The sequence below is a fragment of the Papilio xuthus genome, unplaced genomic scaffold (assembly GCF_000836235.2).
Source record: "Papilio xuthus unplaced genomic scaffold, Pxut_1.1 DF826961.1, whole genome shotgun sequence".
Taxonomy (NCBI): domain Eukaryota; kingdom Metazoa; phylum Arthropoda; class Insecta; order Lepidoptera; family Papilionidae; genus Papilio; species Papilio xuthus.
In genome coordinates this window covers 786,127-806,794 of record NW_013531688.1, presented here as the reverse complement: position 1 = coordinate 806,794, position 20,668 = coordinate 786,127, and the positions used below count along the sequence as shown (strand labels likewise).

Here is a 20,668-nt window from a genome sequence, read left to right as displayed (position 1 = left end):
AGACCTGCCATATTATCTCTGACTTGTATACTCTGGCGTACAGTCATGTATATTGTCGGTGATATGTTTAGATCAAATAATAAATTGCTATCGGTTACCTGTACTGTACACTTCTATTGTAAAAAAAACCTATTCATACAGTTTTTTTTTGGGATTTATCCTTTTGAGGCATACAAAAAGTTTAAACTATTATTGCTTTGTAAGTGCAACACCGCCAGTGACACTCACTGTACAATTCTGAGGATGTTCCCGTTTTTTGTTTCTTTGATAAATTCTCGTTCGACTTTAAACAAAGTCGTTTCGCTGATTAGATGTGCTACGTAATGTCAGGTCGTTCGTGTTATGCACGAATTCTTTTATTATCGTTTATAATTGTGATAAGTATATTTTTTTCTTTGTTCTTATTTTAGTAATCATACGACCTTTTTGGTTAAATGATTATATTATTGTAGATAATTTATGTATTTTAACTAAATATATATTTATTATATATCGTTATTATTATTCGCAATTTTAGTAAAATATATTTGTCGTTAAGATTCCTGAATATTTGAAGCGTGTCTCTAATCGCGAACGGTCTAAATAGTCACTCTCGCCACGAGTTTTTTTTAGACCGTTCGATAACCCTACAGTAATTTATTGACCTGTCTGAAGTTTTTGTAAGCTCTTTAGTGTTCAGTTCGTCATCCGACTGGTCATCAAGGTCATGTAGATTTGCTAATGTGGTATTTAATTAAAAATAGCAATATCCGTATAACGTTCGAAGCCACTCAAACGTTATATTGCATAATTTTAAAACAAATTAGCGCTTGTACCTGACTTGCGTAACTATTTACAACTAGCGGTCCCCGCGACTCCGCCCGCGCGAATTAAAAAAAACATTGTCAGTAGCCTATGTGTTCTTCAAGATTGTTCTATTTGTATACCAAATTTCATCGGGATCTGTTCAGCCGTTCTGGAGATATCTACAAACATCCATCCATCTAAACATTCGCATTTTTAATCTTAATAAGATTATTTTCCTTAGTTAGATATTTTAAATTTCAACTGGTGCAATAATATACATAATATTCTTGAACAGAAGATAAGTTAATTTGCGCAGTTCACTCAAGACTCAGACCAACAAAAAATAATAAAAGCAAAGTCAAAAGAAAGTGACACTTTGCCACATAAAACATCTCTATGTAACCCCTCCTATGTTCAACATCGACCTAATTAGCTATACTCCAATAGAATCACGTATCTTTGTAATAGAACAAGTATCTCTTCACCTTATCGAATGGATTTCCCGCTTCTAATTTGGTCATGTTTCGCTGAGCTGTGGATCTCCTCGACAATGTTTCCGGTTCGTTAGAACGAGATGCGACGGTCGTACGAACAGGTTTTCACTAGGTCAGTTCGCTCCAACGTACACGTACAGATTATAAACGTTGTTTACAAGTTGTGTAATGTCTTAATGTTAACTTTGAAATGTGTTTAGATTATCTTTCTAATATATGTTGATGGACACTATTTTATAGTTTTAGACATTAGTAACTACTAACTAGAATCCCTTAGCGCGAGTGGCGCGCTTTCGTTACAAAGTCAAGTGTCAGAATGATTAGTGAGGGGACATAAACGTCGCGTCAGTACACCGGCACAGTGATGGATTTTCTTCCAAACTTGTTTATATGAGTACCAGTCTCATTGTACGTAATGACTTAACCGACCGCAAATTACAAAAAAAAAGTTGTTGTCTTTGAACACAAACATAAACTCCCCCATGATAGAGGGTATAAGGGAAGACAACAACACAAGTCTCGCTTTTAACCCAGAGGATGAAGCAGTGATTACGAACTGTCGATTTGGGCAGTCCTGGCACACGTCTCTCACCTCCTCCAATTTCATACATATACATACGCGTGTTTGTCGATTCTCATTACATTGCCTTTTTAAATTATTTTACCAGTAAGACGATGCTTTACATAGTCGGAACAATTCTAGTAATAATTTTCCACTTCAAATTTTTACTCGTACAATATTTAACCTAGAAACTTTGGTAAAACGTAACCTGAATTTTCTTTCACGGTATCAACTTGAAATAATCTCGCAACCTACATTAAAATATACAATCTCCATTTGAAATTAAATGAATTAATATTTTAAATATTTGTGATATTGCAAGGAAAGCGAGAGCGATGAAAATGTTATCAAAGCGTTCGGAAAGAGGCGGTCGGGGCTTGTGTTGACAGCTGTCGACGTCTCTCACTGAATAGGCCGGTAACCATGACCCCTGCACTTACTAGGACATTTCCTAACAAAGGGTTGAATATTAAAAGTCACTTTCATTTTACTTACAATGCTCTAGTGATGTTCTACCCGGAAAATTCTGAAAGTTTAACTTTAAATATATAAAATTTAACACGTAATAATGGAATCATTTTGCACTTTTTTTCAACCAGGATTTTTTTATTTTTTATATAAAATATTAGCAGATTTTTTTGTAAATTTACTAATATTTACCATTCCAACTAAGCTCTATGCTTGTGCTAGGATATGGTTTACGACAATAATCGAATGGCGAGAATTCGAATCTCCGACCTCGTGATCGGAAATCGGTACCCTTAACCATTAGGCTATTGACGCTTAAAGGTTAAAGGAATGTAAGTCAGATCTTTTCATCGTATAAAAAAAATTGAGTTCTATAAATTGATAGGTCAATACAGTAACGTTTTGATCTTGCGATAAGTTTTACTAAAATATGACAAAGTTATTATATTTTACATCTTTAATCCGTTTTAGTGTCGAAGTTTGGTTATCCTAAGGAAATTCAGCTTATAAAAAACATTGACGTAGTAACCAATTAACCTTATTTTAATGCGTTGCGAAATATTTCTTTTTATAAACGCCAGTGAAATTGTTTTTCGTGAGTTACATGATTCGTAACGTTTCGTGTTTGATATATGGGAACGATATGACATTCCTAGCAGATGTTATTGGAAATTCTACGGTAAATTATTTAAGCATTTCTTTTGTGTACAAAATTTAATTTTCGTTATAATTATGTATACACGTGTGATAAAAATCATTCTTATTTAACGTACTTTTTGTATAAATTCATATGTAGAAAAAAAACTAAAAAAAAACGAATTTTATCCATCTCTCTCTTACAAACGTAATACATTTATTACTTCCACTCGCCGCTATTATTCTCTTAATAATAATTAATAATGTCTAAAAGTTTTTTTTACTATACAACAGTATGGAAATGGAAGCTGAAAAGTAACATTTACTGAATAAACAGTGAAAGTAAACACTAACTATGCCAGCACTGAGCTAACACTTCAAATAAAAAGTGAAAACGGCAAACTTCAACATTGGAAATATCGATAAAAAAAATGTTAGGCGCCCACTATAACATCGCAATAAATATTTTTATCACTTTGCGAAGTATAAAAACGTTATTTTCCTTGTAAAATAACATAGAATTTACTGTTGTTTTTTCTTTATTAATATTTAATAAGAACTGCTTTGTGCGGAGTTTTTCTCCCCTACGGTACAAAAGTGATTCATTGTCTATGCGAATGCAGATCGTCTCGTTTTCTGCTTTGATTAAACTGTAAGCTGGCAACTCCAATTAACTCGTGACTATCAGTGTTGCCGTGAGAGAGAAATGAAAATAGCGTGACAATTATCATTGTGTTTTAATTATAAAACTTTTTTACGCAACGGGAGTAACAAAGAGATTGCTTTTGTTAATTGTTATATCTAAATTGCTTGCCTTAAATTATATTTTGTACTATCTTTGCCTGCGACTTCGTCTATGCGGAGTTAAAATAAAAATAAAAAAAGGTCTTGACAGACAGACGGACTGAGAACAAAGTGATCCTATAAGGGTTTCATTTTTTTTTCTTTCGAGGTACGGAACCCTAAAAACAATGAGTTAATGATGAGTTATGATAACATGTTTATTACATTTAAAATTAAATCCAAATGATTGATTAAAGCTGGTAGCATCCGAGAATGTATAACGAATATTTTTTCCTCTTTAGAGGTTTGTTCGAAACTCCTTAGGACTGTTTACTCCTTGGTATGCGAACTGCTCACTTTGTACAAGATTTTGCTCTTTACCAGAGGTAGAGGAGAATCTATAATGATGTAATTTTCCATAGTCGCACACGGCAGTCATTTTACTCGGCAATTTTATTGATTAGAAACGCTTTGGAAGACGTGCCATAAATCTTTATGAGGATGTATTGGCTGTCACAATGTTATTATTTAATGAGGAATGGAAAATCGCTAAATATGACTAATACTTCGTGTAACAACGACCAATGTTACCATGTAAATGGTAAAAATAAATTAAAAAAGCTAGCTTTTGATACTATGATCGTGTGTCGTGAGCTTATTAGTAAAAAAAACATAGAGACTAAACAAACTCGATTTTGAATAGATATTTAACTTCAGGCAGTCGCCCTAAACTGCGTCCGCGCGGAATTAAAAAAAACTTAATTAGTAGTATGTGTTCTTCCAGACCATGTTCTACATCTAAGCCAAATTTCAGCGAGATCCATTCAGTCATTCTGGATATACCTTCAAACAAACGTCCATCCGTCCACATAATTAGTAGCCTGTGTTCTTCCAGGCCATGTATATCTATGTTAAATTGGAGCGTGATATAGTAAGATGGAATCTTGCAGTTATTTCAAATCGCTACAATATTCGGCTAATTTAAAATGCTGTGAACTGTGAAGGTTTGCTATACGAGCAAATTGGCGATAATCAATACCGTCCGCCGGCTTCCGATTAACTAAATCACGTATGTTGTTATCGCTAGGTGCGTGTAGTTACCTAAATGTATAGTCATGAGATTTCAACGTACAATAGGTATAATAATAATATTAATAAAGCCTTTATTGCTGAAGATAATTAGTTTTACAAATTTTTATACATTTTATTTTAAGTTACATTAACAGTAATTAATCTTGAGTAACAAAAAAATAGTTTTGAACCGGCGACTGTTATCCTTAATCTACAGCTACAATAGGTATACATATTTTTAAATAAATATATTATTTTTATTTATAATTAGCAGTCAATAATTTAATTGTAATCCAATGACTAATTAAACACAGCAACAGAAAATTTCATATATGATAGATATTACGATAGTTCGCTTTTTGCGTTGTTTTCTGAAAATTGTGTTAAAAATATGGGATATGATAAAATTAGGGTAGTCATTGCTGTACAGTTATGTACTGAAAAGTATTTTTTCGAAGAATTTTTGAAATTTACGAAAATTAGCGAGCGAGTTTCGATAAATGTAGAGTCATAATGCACAGACGTTCATTTTTGTATCTTATATCAGTTGCTTGAAACTCGTCCTGGCCGAACTAAAAAAAAACGCTTGACTATTTGAAAAAAAATATAGCCTATAAAACCCACGGATAGTTTAGCTTCCCAACAGTGAAAGAATTTTTCAAATCGATTGTATAGTTTTGGAGACAATTGAGTATAAACAAATCTTTTCTCTTTATTACATTAGTATTGGTATGTGATTTCAGATTATTCGTTTTCTGGAAATAGTCTACCATTACTCAACATGTCGTGAAATGAAATTAATGTTGCCATATTAATTAATTACATGTTATTAACAACGTGCAACACATATTTCTTTCCCTCGTTTAAATATAAATTAAAATCGTGGCTTATGCATAAATCTTGTTATAATATTAAACCCAAAAACTATTAGACCAACCATAATTATATAATCTTTAGAATGCTATATTGTTTCTGATTAACATAGTAATTATTGTTGTAAATTAAAAAAAACTTATAGTGAGAAGCCAAAACTGGCCACTAGTCTGGATGTTTTTCCTACCACGGATCTAGATGAAATTTAGAACAGATAAATAATAATTTGAAATAACGTGTAGGATACTGTTTTTTTAATTCGACTGTGATAAAGTCTCGGGTAATTTATCGATAATCGTGTTATATCGATATATTATCGAACATCTCTAGTTTGTATTGGGGTCAAATGGGACGCGGTTGTCAGGCGCTGAGCTGACACACTGCCACTCAATTGTAGCACATTGGACGGTACTCTAGTTTCTTTTGTGTCCAATCGATATTTACTTTGTATACGATGTCTCTTTATGACGCTAACTTTGCTGTTCCTTTATGTGATTCAAGTGTAGCTTCTTTTTAGTATTTTGCTAACTAAAACAAAACATGAAGTCTACCAAAGACTTCTTGTTTTGTTTTAGTTTGCATATTTTCGTTTTCTTGGTGAGCAAAGTTGAAAAAATATTAAAAAGTCACATAACATTTTTGCAATAAATTATTTTTAAATAACAAAGCGAGGAAAGAAATATAAACATGTATAAGAAAGCTCTGCGTGGATTTATATTTAGAATGAATGTTACCACATTTAACTTGGCACTAGTTTCAATGAACAACCGTTTAATTTGTAACTGACGATCTATTTTATGTATAAAAGTGGCACAGTTGATGAATGGAGTTAGCGAGGTTCAGGCTAAGCGCCATCTGCGCTCTGCCACCTCAAGTCCGGTGAAGCTGTAAATGCCTCCTCAAGGCAAACAGTGACTACTCAGTCACAAAAAAAAAAAAAATGGAGTTAGGTTAAATCTAATCTTTTGTTTTTTGAACTTAAGGATACTGTATTGGTATACTTCTTTACCGTATGCATAATGAATTACCAGAGAAGCGAAAAAATGATTTATCTCCTTACATTAGAGTATATTTTCGTTTATTTGAAGGTTTTTACGAATCCCTGTGTCGCAGTAATTTGTTACCCCACCTTTCTTAGTGTCAGTGTATCGTTATATCGTTGTTTACGTCTTGTAATATTGAAGAAAGTAGTGGACTATTCTTTCTTGTTAATAAACACGATGTTACTTCTTTAAACGTCTTATCGTATTTCAGTGTTGAGGATGCTACTTTTCTCCAGTTTATTGGATGTTTCGTATTGTAATCGAGAGATTTCTGTGTGTATTTTGGTGATTGTTAGTCGATTTCTTTTATTACACGTCCATCTTTGTTATATCTTTTCATATAATTATTGGTTCAATAGATTTTGATATATTAGTACTTATTTTCTTATTTAATGGTCTCTTGTATTGATGGACTTTAAGATCAATCAATTCGCAATCGAAGTATTTTATGTCAAGTTCATATTATTTTAGCCAATACTCTTTTCTATATTAGTCGTTCATTTAACATCACGATTAAAACAAGCACGTTTAAGTATAAATTCGAAAAAATACTAGATAACATCATCAGAACTATTCTATCTTTGATATAATCTTCAGCATCCATGTGTAGATGTAGCTACTTCTAATTAATAATGAATGCATGGCAATAAATAAACGCAATAAATGATGCCGTTTTGTTCTCGTTTTGATGTAATAAAATATAAAGGTCGTATTTCGATTTGATTTCACGGATAAATTTGCGATATATATTGGCCAATGTTCATAGAATCATATAAAACTGCTGTGAATACTGACACAAATTCATTCTCGAAATAAACTATTCAAAATTGCTCTTCAATTTACATCATAAATACGTCGTGGGTAGGGTTGCCAGATTTTAAATATCGATATCGATATAATTATTTTTTCCAAGCGTATATGTTTCGAGATATTTTACTCGATAGCTTTTGGTATTGATCTGACAACCCTATGTGCGCATGAAAAGCACAATATTTAACTATGTGGTTCACCGCGTACACAACAAAATGTGTGGTATGGTATAAAATTGTTACTATTTTTACTTATTACCCTAACGTTATCAAAAATAAATATTTTGTTAACAATTGTAACTAAATGAAAAAGTTTTAAACACCAAGAATTACTAGAAGTTAAGCCAAAGTGTTATTATTAATTTCGGTATCAAAATGTTTCTTTTTTTTATCCCAAACCACAAACACACTCAAACCTTACTCATAAACAACATAAATAGGTTGATCAAACGAAACTATTCGACCTGGTGATATTTTATTTACTTATCTACATTCTTTATTTTCTAAATTGATCCTTATAACCATTATCGTATAAAATAAAGAAGAGTACAGTCCTTGGCTTTTATATTGATGTATATAAAAAATATATAAGAAATATCCACTAGTATAATAAATATTCTTGATCGTTGGTTATGTGATAAAAGCTATAGGACCGTACTCAACTGACAATAGCAGAAAGTAACTTATGTTTTGGTCTGCAGCAGTGGAGCCGACGTACCACTTCAAGGTGTTGGTGCCGTCGATGGTGGCTGGTGCCATCATCGGCAAGGGTGGTGAGACCATCGCCCAGCTGCAGAAGGATACCGGCGCGAGGGTCAAGATGTCCAAGTCTCATGACTTCTATCCAGGTTAGTTGCTTTTGTTTGCTCAGGAAACTCGTTATGTATACTGGAATAAATATCACTTATATTTGAATTGAGGGCACAAATAATTCTTGATATATTTCAACGAAAATTACACAGTTTTCCAGAGCACGTAATGGCAATACTTGTAAAAGTAAACGACTTTTTAACAAACTATTGTTGAACGAAAAGAATTATGGGGAACAATAGTGGTAACGTAAATACATCCCCGCGCTTCACTACACCGCCGTCGGCCGTAATTGTCGCTTTTGTCGAAATCCGTTGAGAATATTAAAAAAGAAAGCTCGAAGAATAATACAAGAGATTCATAATTTCGCTATTCTCTAGGCCATTGTAATGACTGCGGCTTCAAAACTTGCCGTGGACTTGAATTGAAGTGGTGAATTATTGCGGACACGCTGCCGTATCTGGACGGGGCATGCGTTGACCCACTTGTGTCAGGATTTAGCGCACCAGCCGACCCAAGAAGCGCTTTGTTCGCAGACCTAGTTACGGGCGGGGCGGCTGTCTGCGCGGCTTTTTGCCCGCTCGCTCTAGTTTCACTTCCAGCTACTCGTAACCCGGCTACGAGGGGCTGGGGGCTGCGAGCGTTTACTCTTAATTTTGTGTCGGGGGTTTCGTTTGGTTTACTTTAAGTACGACGACTTGACTACTATCGAGACACGAGATATTGTTCTCTTTGGAAATAGGCCGATGGCTTTTGTTGTTTTTACAATTTAACTTATTCTTTTGAATGTTATTTTAGTATTTTTATGAACGAACGAACTAAGTAAACAGTTAATTTAACAGATTGCCAATTGTTTTTAAGAAAATAATAAAAACAATAACAATTTTATCATTTAAAAAAATATAGATTGTTTTTGTTAACACAGTAATTACTCGTGGGTGCTTGAAACTGCATTCGCTAACATTGCGATTACAAACTGCACGACGTCGATAAAAACCCGCCAACAATGGCGGCCGTGGCCTTGCAGTGTGGCGTGCTGTGCTCATTGTAGCCTAATGAAAGAAAATTATTTTACTTCCTTGCCATTGTCTTGTCAGCCTCTTCCAATTGGTATAAGTTTTCTTCGAAATCTCACGGTCAATGTCAGATTGTTTTAATCCATTGTCACATGTGGTGATACAGTTATTATTGTTTTCTGAGATATTGAAAGAAAATATGTAAAACATGAATTAACATTTGGTTAAGATGGTGTTGCAAGGCCACAAATTATGATGTGCGCTAGGAAAATGACTCTATACAGGGTGTCCCAGAAGGTGTAAAATTTTTAAGTTTTTAAAAAATGCCATTTATTTTATTTAATACCCACAGGGAAATTTTTATTTTATTTTTCTGGTGACCCTTGTGACCACCCCTATCATCCCCCTTCCTATGTACGTAACCTTTTGGGACATCCTGTATAGTCTTAGCACAGAGAAAGGTATCCTTTAACGCTAACGTTTATTCTTGATAGTAATTTTACTCTTTTCATGAGTATTATTGTAGTCGAATAGATAAGCAATTCACAAGTTTACTTCGCTAGTGTACCCAAATTCACTGGTTAAAGTTTAGTCTTAGACAGTTCTGTGTTAACACTAGGAACTACCGCAAGATTGTATAATGCAATTCAAAGTTTATTGCAGCTTGAGATTTCCAGTTTTTTTCACCCGCAGTGCCGTAGACATGCGTTTCGAGTTAACCAAGAGCTTTTATAAAGTTTGAATGTTATAATACACGAGTGTCGGATCTCGCCAACTGTACCGCATTGCGGCACAACTCGTCGGTTCGAATATTTTCCCTGCAGAACGGAGCGCGTCTTTTCACGCTACCCCGCGTCAGTTACGACTGTTTACCGCTTATCCCCATTTGCTGCTATACTAAGATATTTTTTTTATCTCATATATGGGAACCTTGGGGTTAATTTTATATTACTAATGACGCAGTAGGATTTGTTTTTCTTACTTTTTATTGTGATATTTTTTATACGAATGTTTCGACTGTGGAAACCCACCATTTTGTGTTTAAAATATCAGTTTTCTACGTATCAATACGATTAGAATCTTATTCTTAATGCATTATGAGGAAGTTACTATGTCGCGTGCAAAAACCTTTACAAATTCGTCATAAATGTACACATTTAAAAATAGAGGAATTTTAAACGAAACTTTAAAATTATCTTTAAAGCTTTTAATTTTCATAGCGTTAAATTTTTTCGCACTTCTAACAAAAATATTTAAAATGGAGTAGAAAGAATTTGACGGTAAATATTTTAAGGACACAAAGCATAAAGAGCTACATTTTTGTAGCGTATTTTCCTTTCTTTAATTCACGAAAAGGTTTAACCTTTTAAGTTAATTATGACCTTTAATATTGAAGCTTTTAAAACAAATATAGTCACAAGGATTAAATTTCACCTATCAATTTGATGAAATGTCAAAGAGTAATCCGCAAAACATAGATTATAAAACTGAACGATGCGTCTTTATTCAACTAGACGTGAAAGTTTTTTTTTAAACAACACTGGCCTTATACAGTTAAATGCATCAACATTTTATATTGCATAGTGCATTCAGCCACCGCTATAAAGCTGGCGATATTTCAGCCGTTCCGGTTTTTTCCTCCACATAAATAATAGAGCATTCACATTCAGCCAGATATTGTTTATTGTTTGGCAGCGCTCGGGCATACTCGAGGCGAAGTCCTCTCATTACTGAGCCCTAGTGACACTGTTATTTAGCTTGATCTTTTTTTATTTCAACATTATGTCACGTCAGTTAAAAATAAAAAGTCGCAAACATTTTTTTTATTTTAATCGCATCGTGAATACTGTACGCATTGTAGTACTTTGAGGGTTATTTAATCGCTTAGGGTAGCCCATAGTATACGTCCCGCGTACACCAAAGAACAACACTTAAAGACTGCAGGAGTTACCGTGGGTTTCCGGGGTCAAAATCCCCGTTTAGACCTTATTGTTATCTCTATTTTGTCAAAGATAAAACTGTCACTTTCATCTCATTATCCCTGTGGATGACGATATGCTTAATAGATAATTTGATCTCAGAAACCCACGGTTAGTGTTTATTTTTGAGGCATAGATAATATGTAAGCTTGCATCAACGATAAATTTTTGTTACAACTATGTTAGGTGTGTCAAGGTCTCGAACGTGAGACCTTTTGATTTACACAACCAGTTAGATCGCCGAGATCCGAGTGCTCGCTCTCGTGTTTCGTAATGGAGGTTCTAATTGAGACAATGATGTCATCTGCCTACGTCCTTGGGTGGGAAATTTATCTGTAAGGTTTGAAAGTGAAAGTTACTGACGCTAGATGCATATATGAGCGTCTGTTTTGCCTGAATTTTGTACGCAAGGATTATTACTGGCAAATATTTACCTGCCCATTGGAAAGTGGTTATAAATAAACGACAGTTGACAGGTCGAGTCCGCCCCATGACGTCATATGCGTCTTGTGGCTTGGAGTGCATTGTTTATTGGCACACATCACGGTTCGCTGACGCATTGCGACAAAAAAAATATAGCCCGGTCTTCTAATTACCTTGCCCAGCGCGAGCTAATGAGGATGGGGTATAATGGCTTATTGTTGCGGATGGGGCGCGCCGGGAAATGTGCGCTTATGCACAAATTAGGCGCGTTAAATTGCCCCCGAATTGGGTCGAATAACGCGAGCGATTTACTCTCCAATGTATTGCGTACAAACATTGCGAGCGAAATGCTGTTTGATTTGCAAAATGAATTTTAATTTTGAATTAATTGTTTACGTGCTACGAATATAAGGAATTATTTTGGAATTTAGTAAAGTTAATTTGGTACTTTAATATACAGTAAAAGATATTGATATTTAGGCTAATAAAGAAACTCAGACATCGTTACTTTCCTGGTCCCTACGGTTTCCTATGTTCTTCTTTGTCTTCAAATAAGTGGCTAGCCACAGCATAAGTTTTACTGATGTAACTTCTTGCCTGATTCTTCTTCTTCTGTTGACGTCGTCTCCAATTTCTAAAAATAAAATTCGTATTATGTCAATAAAGTTAAACGAGCCGATGGTGAAATGTGTACTTTAATTATTTTATAACAATTAGCTCGTTTGAATTTCATCAATTAGCATAATAAAGTAATTAGTGCCTTTGGAGCGGTTCGTGTTACGCAACACGGCCCCGTTATCAGCGAGGTTATTTTTATTATAACACCGATAAAGCTCGCTCCCCCCCTTTTTAATTGTTAACGAATTAACAAGCGTACAAGTTAATTACACGTGTTTGTTAAATGGTTTTTGAAATATGGATGCGTTCAAAAATTTAACCTTTTAAACTCTCCGCCGTATTTGACAATTGCAATTAGGTCCTAAAGGTCCTTAGTAATTTTGTCATGCTTAATCTATGGTCAGATTTTATTTGATAAATTATATTTTTATGTCAAAGAGTATGATTTTGTTTCTTTGATGTGCAACCTCCTTTACACTTATTAAATTATTACTCCAGTTCAAGTGTTCCATCATTGTGGAAACTAAATTACTAAAAGGGTTAAAGACGTGTCTTGAACGAGTTGACAATAATCTCATTGACTATGTATACTCAAGGACCGACCGGTATGGAACGTGTTGAATAATAGGGTTGCCACCGGCTTGCGGAAGGTTAATTTATTTTTAAACAAGCTTTTTAATGTCACTGTCTATCAGCCCTATCAGCCCACTCGAGTCGCGTAATGGTTACTTAGCTTGGCAATATAATGCAGTTTTTTTTTATTATAAGGGGACAAATAAGAAGTGGCATCCTTAGCGTTAATAGATTACATTCGCAACATCTTGCCTTGCCGTGTTTCCTTTACCTACATTAGTATTCGTTTGTGTCTGACACCTTGATCACCGTTTAAATTATTGATCTCTATTTTGTCAACGATAATGAGTGGGATGTCGATATGTTATACAGGGTTTTTTGTATTAGAAAACAACATCTTTTTAATTATCGTAATGGCTTTTCGTTTTGACAACCCTATAAGTGACGTAATCGCAAGCACTTGGTATCGGTCGTGTGGTCTTTGCACGCGACTTGCTCATGCATTATACATTTGCAAGTCGCGCGCAAACCGGATTCCTACGTACAGGTTACATTGCTGTGCTGAGATTCATAAGTCAAGGTCGAATTATCTTCTAAGTTCTTTTCTATTCTATAGAAATTACAGTCCTATAAGTAGCGTCGACTAGTCTTTGTTTTTCGAAACTAAAATATCTGTTTAAAACAGTCATCCCTTTCATTATCTTTGATAAAATAGAGATAACAATATTTTTAATGTTGTGTTTGGTTTCACAAAACAAAGATAAATGTCTAGTTTAGTATAAACGATCGTTAACATCGATCCCCAAACTGTTTTAATAACTTTATATATGACCTAGAATAATAATGGATTTGATTATCCTTTAAAAGGTATATAACTGTCGTAAATTAGTTTGTTTCTACTTTTTACGATCGTTATTATAGATAGATTATTGGGTTCAGATTACATATGTAGAATAAATGCCAAAATACTATTGTTAGTCAATCTTACTAATATTATAAATTCAAATGTTTATATGGATGGATGTTTGTAGGTATCTCCAGAACGGCTGAACGGATCTCGATGAGATTTGGCATATAGAACAGTGTGGAAGAACACATAGGCTACTAGTTTTTTTTTTAATTCTGAGCGATCGGAGTCTCGGGCGACAGCTAGTTAACAATAAAAAATAAAAATACTGTTTGTGATTGAAATAAAAAATATACAAATCAAGCCGTTAGTGTGGAAGATGTTTAGATATTGTCAGTCAAGGCTCTCAGGCCAGTCCATAAACGTGGTCTGATGTCATCTCAATGAAAAATAAAAGTTGTTGCACAATCCTTGTATGTGGTCGCCAGGTGCGAAGATTTGATTACTTAATGCTTTTGTTTGTCTTTTTCTTATGCCAACAGCCAAACATGCATCCAAAAATTCTCATTTGTGTTATTAGTAAGATTCTGATAGTCTGTAGATACTTACGTCTTACCCTCTTTAGTTCACGTCTTTAATATGTTAGAAGATGCTACGTGGTTGACAACTAAGGACCATTTTGATGTAAAACTAATTCTGAACATACCACTGGCACATAACATATAACATGGCACTGCATCTTTTTAAAATTGAATAACAGTGAAATGGTTACGGATAAAACATAACACCTCTTTTATATTGAAGTAATAAAACTTAAATTTATGTTAATTAACAATTAAACTCCAACATAAATATAAAAAGTGTACCACGTTTCGCAAACTAACTCACGTGCCTCAGTGAAATGGGCCACGTGAATACTTTGCCAGTGGTACTGACAATACTCGGGCACGTGCCTCCTAAACCCATAGGAAGCTTTGCTCCATTTACGTAATATTTATATTGTTATTTCAGACTGGCGTAATTAGATGTTATATTAACACTCGTTATGTCCATGTTATTATAAAGATAAATTTAATAGTTCCATTGAGTATCATTTTTTAAATTATTTTAGTACTTATTTAAATAGTATATTGCCTCTAACTATCTCTAGGTAGATACCTAAGACTTCCAGACTATGTTCTGGAGATCCAGAACATAGTCTGAAAGAACACATAGTCTACCAATCAGGTTTTTTTTAATCCCGCGCGCACGGAATTGCAGACGACAGTTAGTTCTTTACTAAACATGATTATTAAAGATAAAATAATAGATCCACTGAGTATTATTTGTTAATTAATATAAGTACATAAAATATGTCACTTCTATTTATATAATCTATGTCGGTCACATATAACTACGACAGAAGCCGTATAACACGTTACAAGATATGCATTGTAGATATAGAGCAGTGCATCAGGTGACAATTATGTCAAACGTCATAATTTGTTTTTTTTTAATCAATAAATTAACGTTTGACTACGATTTCATCTGTGTATATGTGGTCGATACATGCGCTAGTTAATTGTGTAGTGTAATTATTAAATACTAACTGTCGCCCGCGACTCCATCCGCGCGGAATTAAAAAAAAACACGGTAGCCTATGTTTTCTTCCAGACTATGTTCTATATGTATGCCAAATTTCATCGAGATCCGTTCAGCCGTTCTGGAGATATCTTCAAGGACAGATCCATCCATCTAAACATTCGTATTTATAATATTAGTAAGAAGTAAGATTTTCATTTAACGTTGTTTTCTGAGATCCAATCTCTGCATAAAAAACAATTTCGTCATCAGTCTTTATCTTTGACAAAACAGATTTGAAACAAAGATTTTCAGAAACCTTCCCTTAGTTTACTACATTTGGATTGATTGGCAAATTTCAATGGAACCTTAACACAAACAGTAGTGTCTTTTTTAACGTAAATAACGTAATATATTTTATTGAATAACAATAAATAGCTATGTAATACTTGTTTACGAATAATATCGCTGTCCCTTTTGTTCAAAGAGTATGACAGAGATGGCATTATTGTCGTGTATAAACTCATTAGTATGTATCGTGTGTCTGTAAAATAGTTGCAAGGTTGAACTGAACTTTGTTCTATACGCAAATGTATTTTATATAGATAAGTAACAATTAAATATTCTACGAGGAATTTTATATTTTATTACAGTACAGATAAGGTTTAAAATTGTAAGTCAAAAGAAAGGTTAGTCGTTTTTATGTTTTGAGTGAAGCTTCTAAATAGTTTCGTTCTTAACAAAACAGAATAGCAACGCGCCAACTTTGTAAAAGACATTTCTAACATACGCTAGTGTTTCCATATTTTTAGAAAAAAATAGTACTGATTTTTTTTAATAAAGTAAGTCTAGGTACAGTTTTCTCAAATAACTGTCACGTTTATTAACCTTGACATTGACAACTCCTTAATGATAATAAACATATTGTTATCCTTCTCGTTTTCTTTGAAAAAAATAGAGACAACCAATATTTTTATACAGGTATTGTGGCTATGAAACTCATCGGTAAATTCAACTGGCACGTAAAGGAATCATTGAGCTTGTATTTTTCTTTCCGAACACCGGATTTAATGAAAAAATTACACTTATAGGAGACTATACGATAATTAATTTTTAGCTCTAACTTTTCCCTTCTTAATAGGGTTTATGAAGTAGGTTCACTAATTCTCCCTTAATACTAGCAGAGTTTGACATAAAAGCGAAAAAAGTAAGCATTATTTATACTTATTAGGGACAAATCTGGTCACCCTAGCCTAGCTCTAGCTGAAATTTCAAAATACATGTTCGTAACTGGCGCGCCGCTGACGTCCTTGACCTAAATATAACAAAACATACGTCTTGACACCGTGACACGAACTAGAAACGAGTTTTTCATGAAACAAACTTATATGCGGACCAGTGGGCGTTGCGCCGCCTGTGAACTTCTGAAATGCTACAGTTTTATAACGGTAATAATATGTTTGTTGTGTTTCGTTTGTGAATTTTTGAGAGAGATGTCGCTTTTAGGAGTTACTAGTTTTCGGCAACGACTACGTCAGCGCGGAATAAAAAAAATATAAACTAATACAGAATATGTTCTACATCCATACGTAATTTTTTGATAGAGATCCGTTGGGCGATCATTCATACATCCAAACATTCGCATTTATAGTATTAGTAAGACGCTTTTCTAGTACGAGACGTGTTTTTTATTTGAGGTGTTTCTGAAAAAAGAGGACATATTTTTAAGTACAAGCCTTACATTTCGACTTAAAAATAATCTTGGGTCATAGTTACTTGGCTAGGCTTGCATTTTTTTAAAGACTAATCGAATTTTTTAAAACGCTTGATCCAGTTACGATCGAGAGAAGTCGATGAAAATTAAGTAGATTTGCTCAAGTTTTAACGGCTTTAAAAAGTTTGGAGAGTTTGAAATTCAGTTAACAATTTTGCTGTTAGGAACTCTAATTACTTTTAGAATTTTTTACCTGGTTTCACTTTTAAAATTGAATATTATGAACGTGCTATGAAAAATGTTCATAAACACCAATTTATGGTCGTCAAAAGCAGGGCTGGCGACAGGCAAACTGTAAAAAAATGAGCCAAAACTTGGAATAGTGTGTCCTCCAAGAAGTGAGCGTATCATCTCAAAGGCCAGCAACGCAACCGCGGTTCCTCTGGTATTGCACATGTTCATGGGTGTCGTTGAACAGCTTGGAGTTCCCGCTATTCGTTTGCCCACTTATTTTATAAAAAAATGAATGGGATAAGGCCATGGAGATGATGGTAAAATACCAATTTAATTTCATCACTAATAATGTGTTACAAGCATCAAAGCAAGCGAATTTCAAGCTCACCACATATTAAAGGCAATCTTGTAAAAAGTGGATTTAAGTTTACTAGCGGTCTGTTCTCGATCACTAGAGGGTACTCGTGATAATGCAGGTCTCGGCGAGTGGCTGCGGACGTCATCCATCGTCTATTGATCACTGCGGATGTTGCATCACTTTAACAACGTTTTTTTGTATAGCTTAATATGGACATGCCAAATACTTACTTTATGTGACTTTTTTATAGGTGGCAAACGAGCGTGTGGCCACCTTAAATCGCTTAAACAGCGAAGCCACCGCTGCCCATAAACATACGCTTAGACTACTAAATTAAAATAAGTTTAAAACAATCATCGTAAATAATAATTGTCTTGTCCGATCTATTGATTCTTTGTTCTGCTACTCATCAGAACATACCAAATATTTTTATTGAATTAAAGACTTTAAACACACAGTTTGAATGCTGTTATGTCTTTATTGTTTAAATTTAACCGAAAAGAATCTTATTGGAATATCCTCATTTGATAATGTATATACAATACGCAACTCGCGTACAATTAATTAATTATGTTACTAACTGTCGTCCGCGACTTCGTCCGTGCGGAATTAAAAGAACTTAATTAGCCTACGTGTTCTTCCATGCCATAATACAGTGAGATTCCTGCAACCATTCTTGAGATATGTTCTAACAAACGTCAATTAGTAAGGTTAAAATTACATTATGTTCCATAGACATCGCGCATAAACAGAGCAGCAAATAAAAGTAGATCACATTATATTTATAGACTAGTTCAATGCAAATATAATACGGCTTCAAGGTAACTCGGACACGGGGGTGCGGAGGGGAGGACGGGGGAAGCTCACGACATGTCATTGGGCATTGTCTCCTCTGATGTAACGAGAATAGGTGTCTGAATAGCGCATTGCACCTTAGTATGCAAATGCTGAAATCATTATGAGTCTTCAATGTAACAGTTGTATAATCGTTCTCTTACTAATAATACACATGAGAATGTTTTGTTGGATGTTTGTTAGAAGGTATCTCCAGAACGGCTGCATTAATCTCCTTGAAATCTGACATATTGGTAGAACATACTCTAAAAGACTAGATAGGCTAGTTACTGTGATTTTTTTTTTTATATTGGGCGGATGAAGTCGCGGACTACAGCTAGTATTGCTATATTTGTTATTCTCTTTGATAAAAAACAATAAAGAAAGTGTAAGACAACGAGATTCATTTGTTTTAGAAGAGCGTTTTTCTCTTCTAGTATCCTGACGTAAACGACGTGACGTTTCGTTTTAAAATAGACAGACAAAATATTTTAATATTTATTTCGGATTCAGTACCATTTTTTTCTCCTTTTAATACAGTATTAATATTTATTTTTGAAAAATAAAATGATCTAAATTTAGCGTAACAATGAACTTTAAATTGTGGCATACAATTAAAACTTGGCATTACGCTCGCTCTACTTTTGCTGCGACGAAAATTAAAAATAAATACAAAGTCCCACAACAATGCATGTGGCGTAGAGTAAATAATGCGAGAGAGCCATTTAAGATCCAATGCCGAATTAATTTGAACAATGTACGGACTGTGGACCACAAATAGATATTTGCATATTCATTCTGCAACCAACTAGATAGCTTACATCCTAGTAGTATACGGTTAACGTCTCTATTTTACTAAATACGTCTCCAGTTCAATTCTAAGTCATTCAAAAGCAAGGGAACCCCTAGTCCAGTGGTTTCCATACTTATTTTGTCTACTGCCCACTTTGAAAATAAATATTTTTAGCGCCCCTATATTTTCACATATTTAAAAACCACTATAACTTCAAATTAACTTAATTAATTATTGTGTCCTATATATGTATATTAACGGAGATATCTAAACGAAACTTTTACTATAACCCGCAACTTGAGACCTGCAGCGTCCACAAGGGGGCGTTATCGCCCACTTTGGGGAAAACTGCCCTAGTCTTATTGAAATGTACTAGAATCTTCTGCAATACTCAGAAACCCCTACCCTGAAAGAACCATTTTACCAAGGTTTAACCATTAAATGTCTATGTGACAATTAATGCTGCAATGTTTTGTGTGAAGAGCTGCGCTGCGTTAGAGCGAGATATGCGGCGTTTCACGTTCCGACATGTTTGACGTGACTGGACAACGTGTTTGTCTATAATAGGATTATTTTAATCCCTTTTGTTGTGGCGGCCTTGCGCTGCCAATGCGCTATGTGTGTCGTGCCATTGCCAATAGCGCTTCTCTACACAAAACTCATATAAAATATATCGCTATATGTTACTACGCCATATCGCATTTTTTATCTTTATGTTGGTATTCTTTTTTTGATTTTAAATATTTGTTGGCTGCACAAAACGTTATATTTTGGTAAAGCTTTGATCCAATAATTTCGTGTTACAAATGTTGGTGCAAATGTTTGAATCAGTCGCGAACTTTTTGCCAACATGTAACTAGATATAGTTTTTGGCCTACTGCTCTTAATTACCGTTGCATTGGCCGCTCACCAAATGTTAATGACCTACAAGCGAAAATGATCTTAATAATGATGGATGTAGTTTATAAATTCGTATCTAGCTTGTTATACTCAAGGTTGTTCAGTCATATGACCGGTCGTATGCAGCGGTGTTGCATAATTTGTGGCTTAGTCCTTTTGTACTGGAGATGGTTTTGTATGCGGATTTTATTAAGCTTATTATATTTTCAAGGGTAGACTCATTTTAGGTCATTTATAGAGCTATGTAACTAATGAAGATAAGATATGTTTAGAATAATCTAGAATATATCTTCGTTTTTGTATACTAGCTGTCGCCTGCAAGTGCGTCCGCGCGGAGTTAAAAAAGAATGTAATTAGTGGCCTATGTGTTTTTCCAGACTATGTTCTATTCCGTGTTATAGATCCGTTCAGCCGTTCTTGAGATACATTCGAACAAACATACATCCATCCGTCTATCTATCTAAATATTCGCATTTATGTTATT

General features: G+C 34.2%; 1 protein-coding gene across 9 annotated transcripts in view; it reads left to right on the top strand.

Moving 5' to 3' along the window:
• pasilla (RNA-binding protein Nova-1-like protein passilla) overlaps nt 1-20,668 on the top strand; it is a 49,130-nt gene that overhangs the window by 11,200 nt on the left and 17,262 nt on the right. For 8 of the 9 annotated variants that reach the window (XM_013315116.1, XM_013315115.1, XM_013315122.1 and 5 more), the window contains one exon: nt 8,227-8,373. In XM_013315116.1, the coding sequence (XP_013170570.1) occupies nt 8,227-8,373 (147 nt within the window). The remainder of the gene's footprint in view (nt 1-8,226; nt 8,374-20,668) is intronic. The other variant, XM_013315123.1, reaches the window with a different exon arrangement.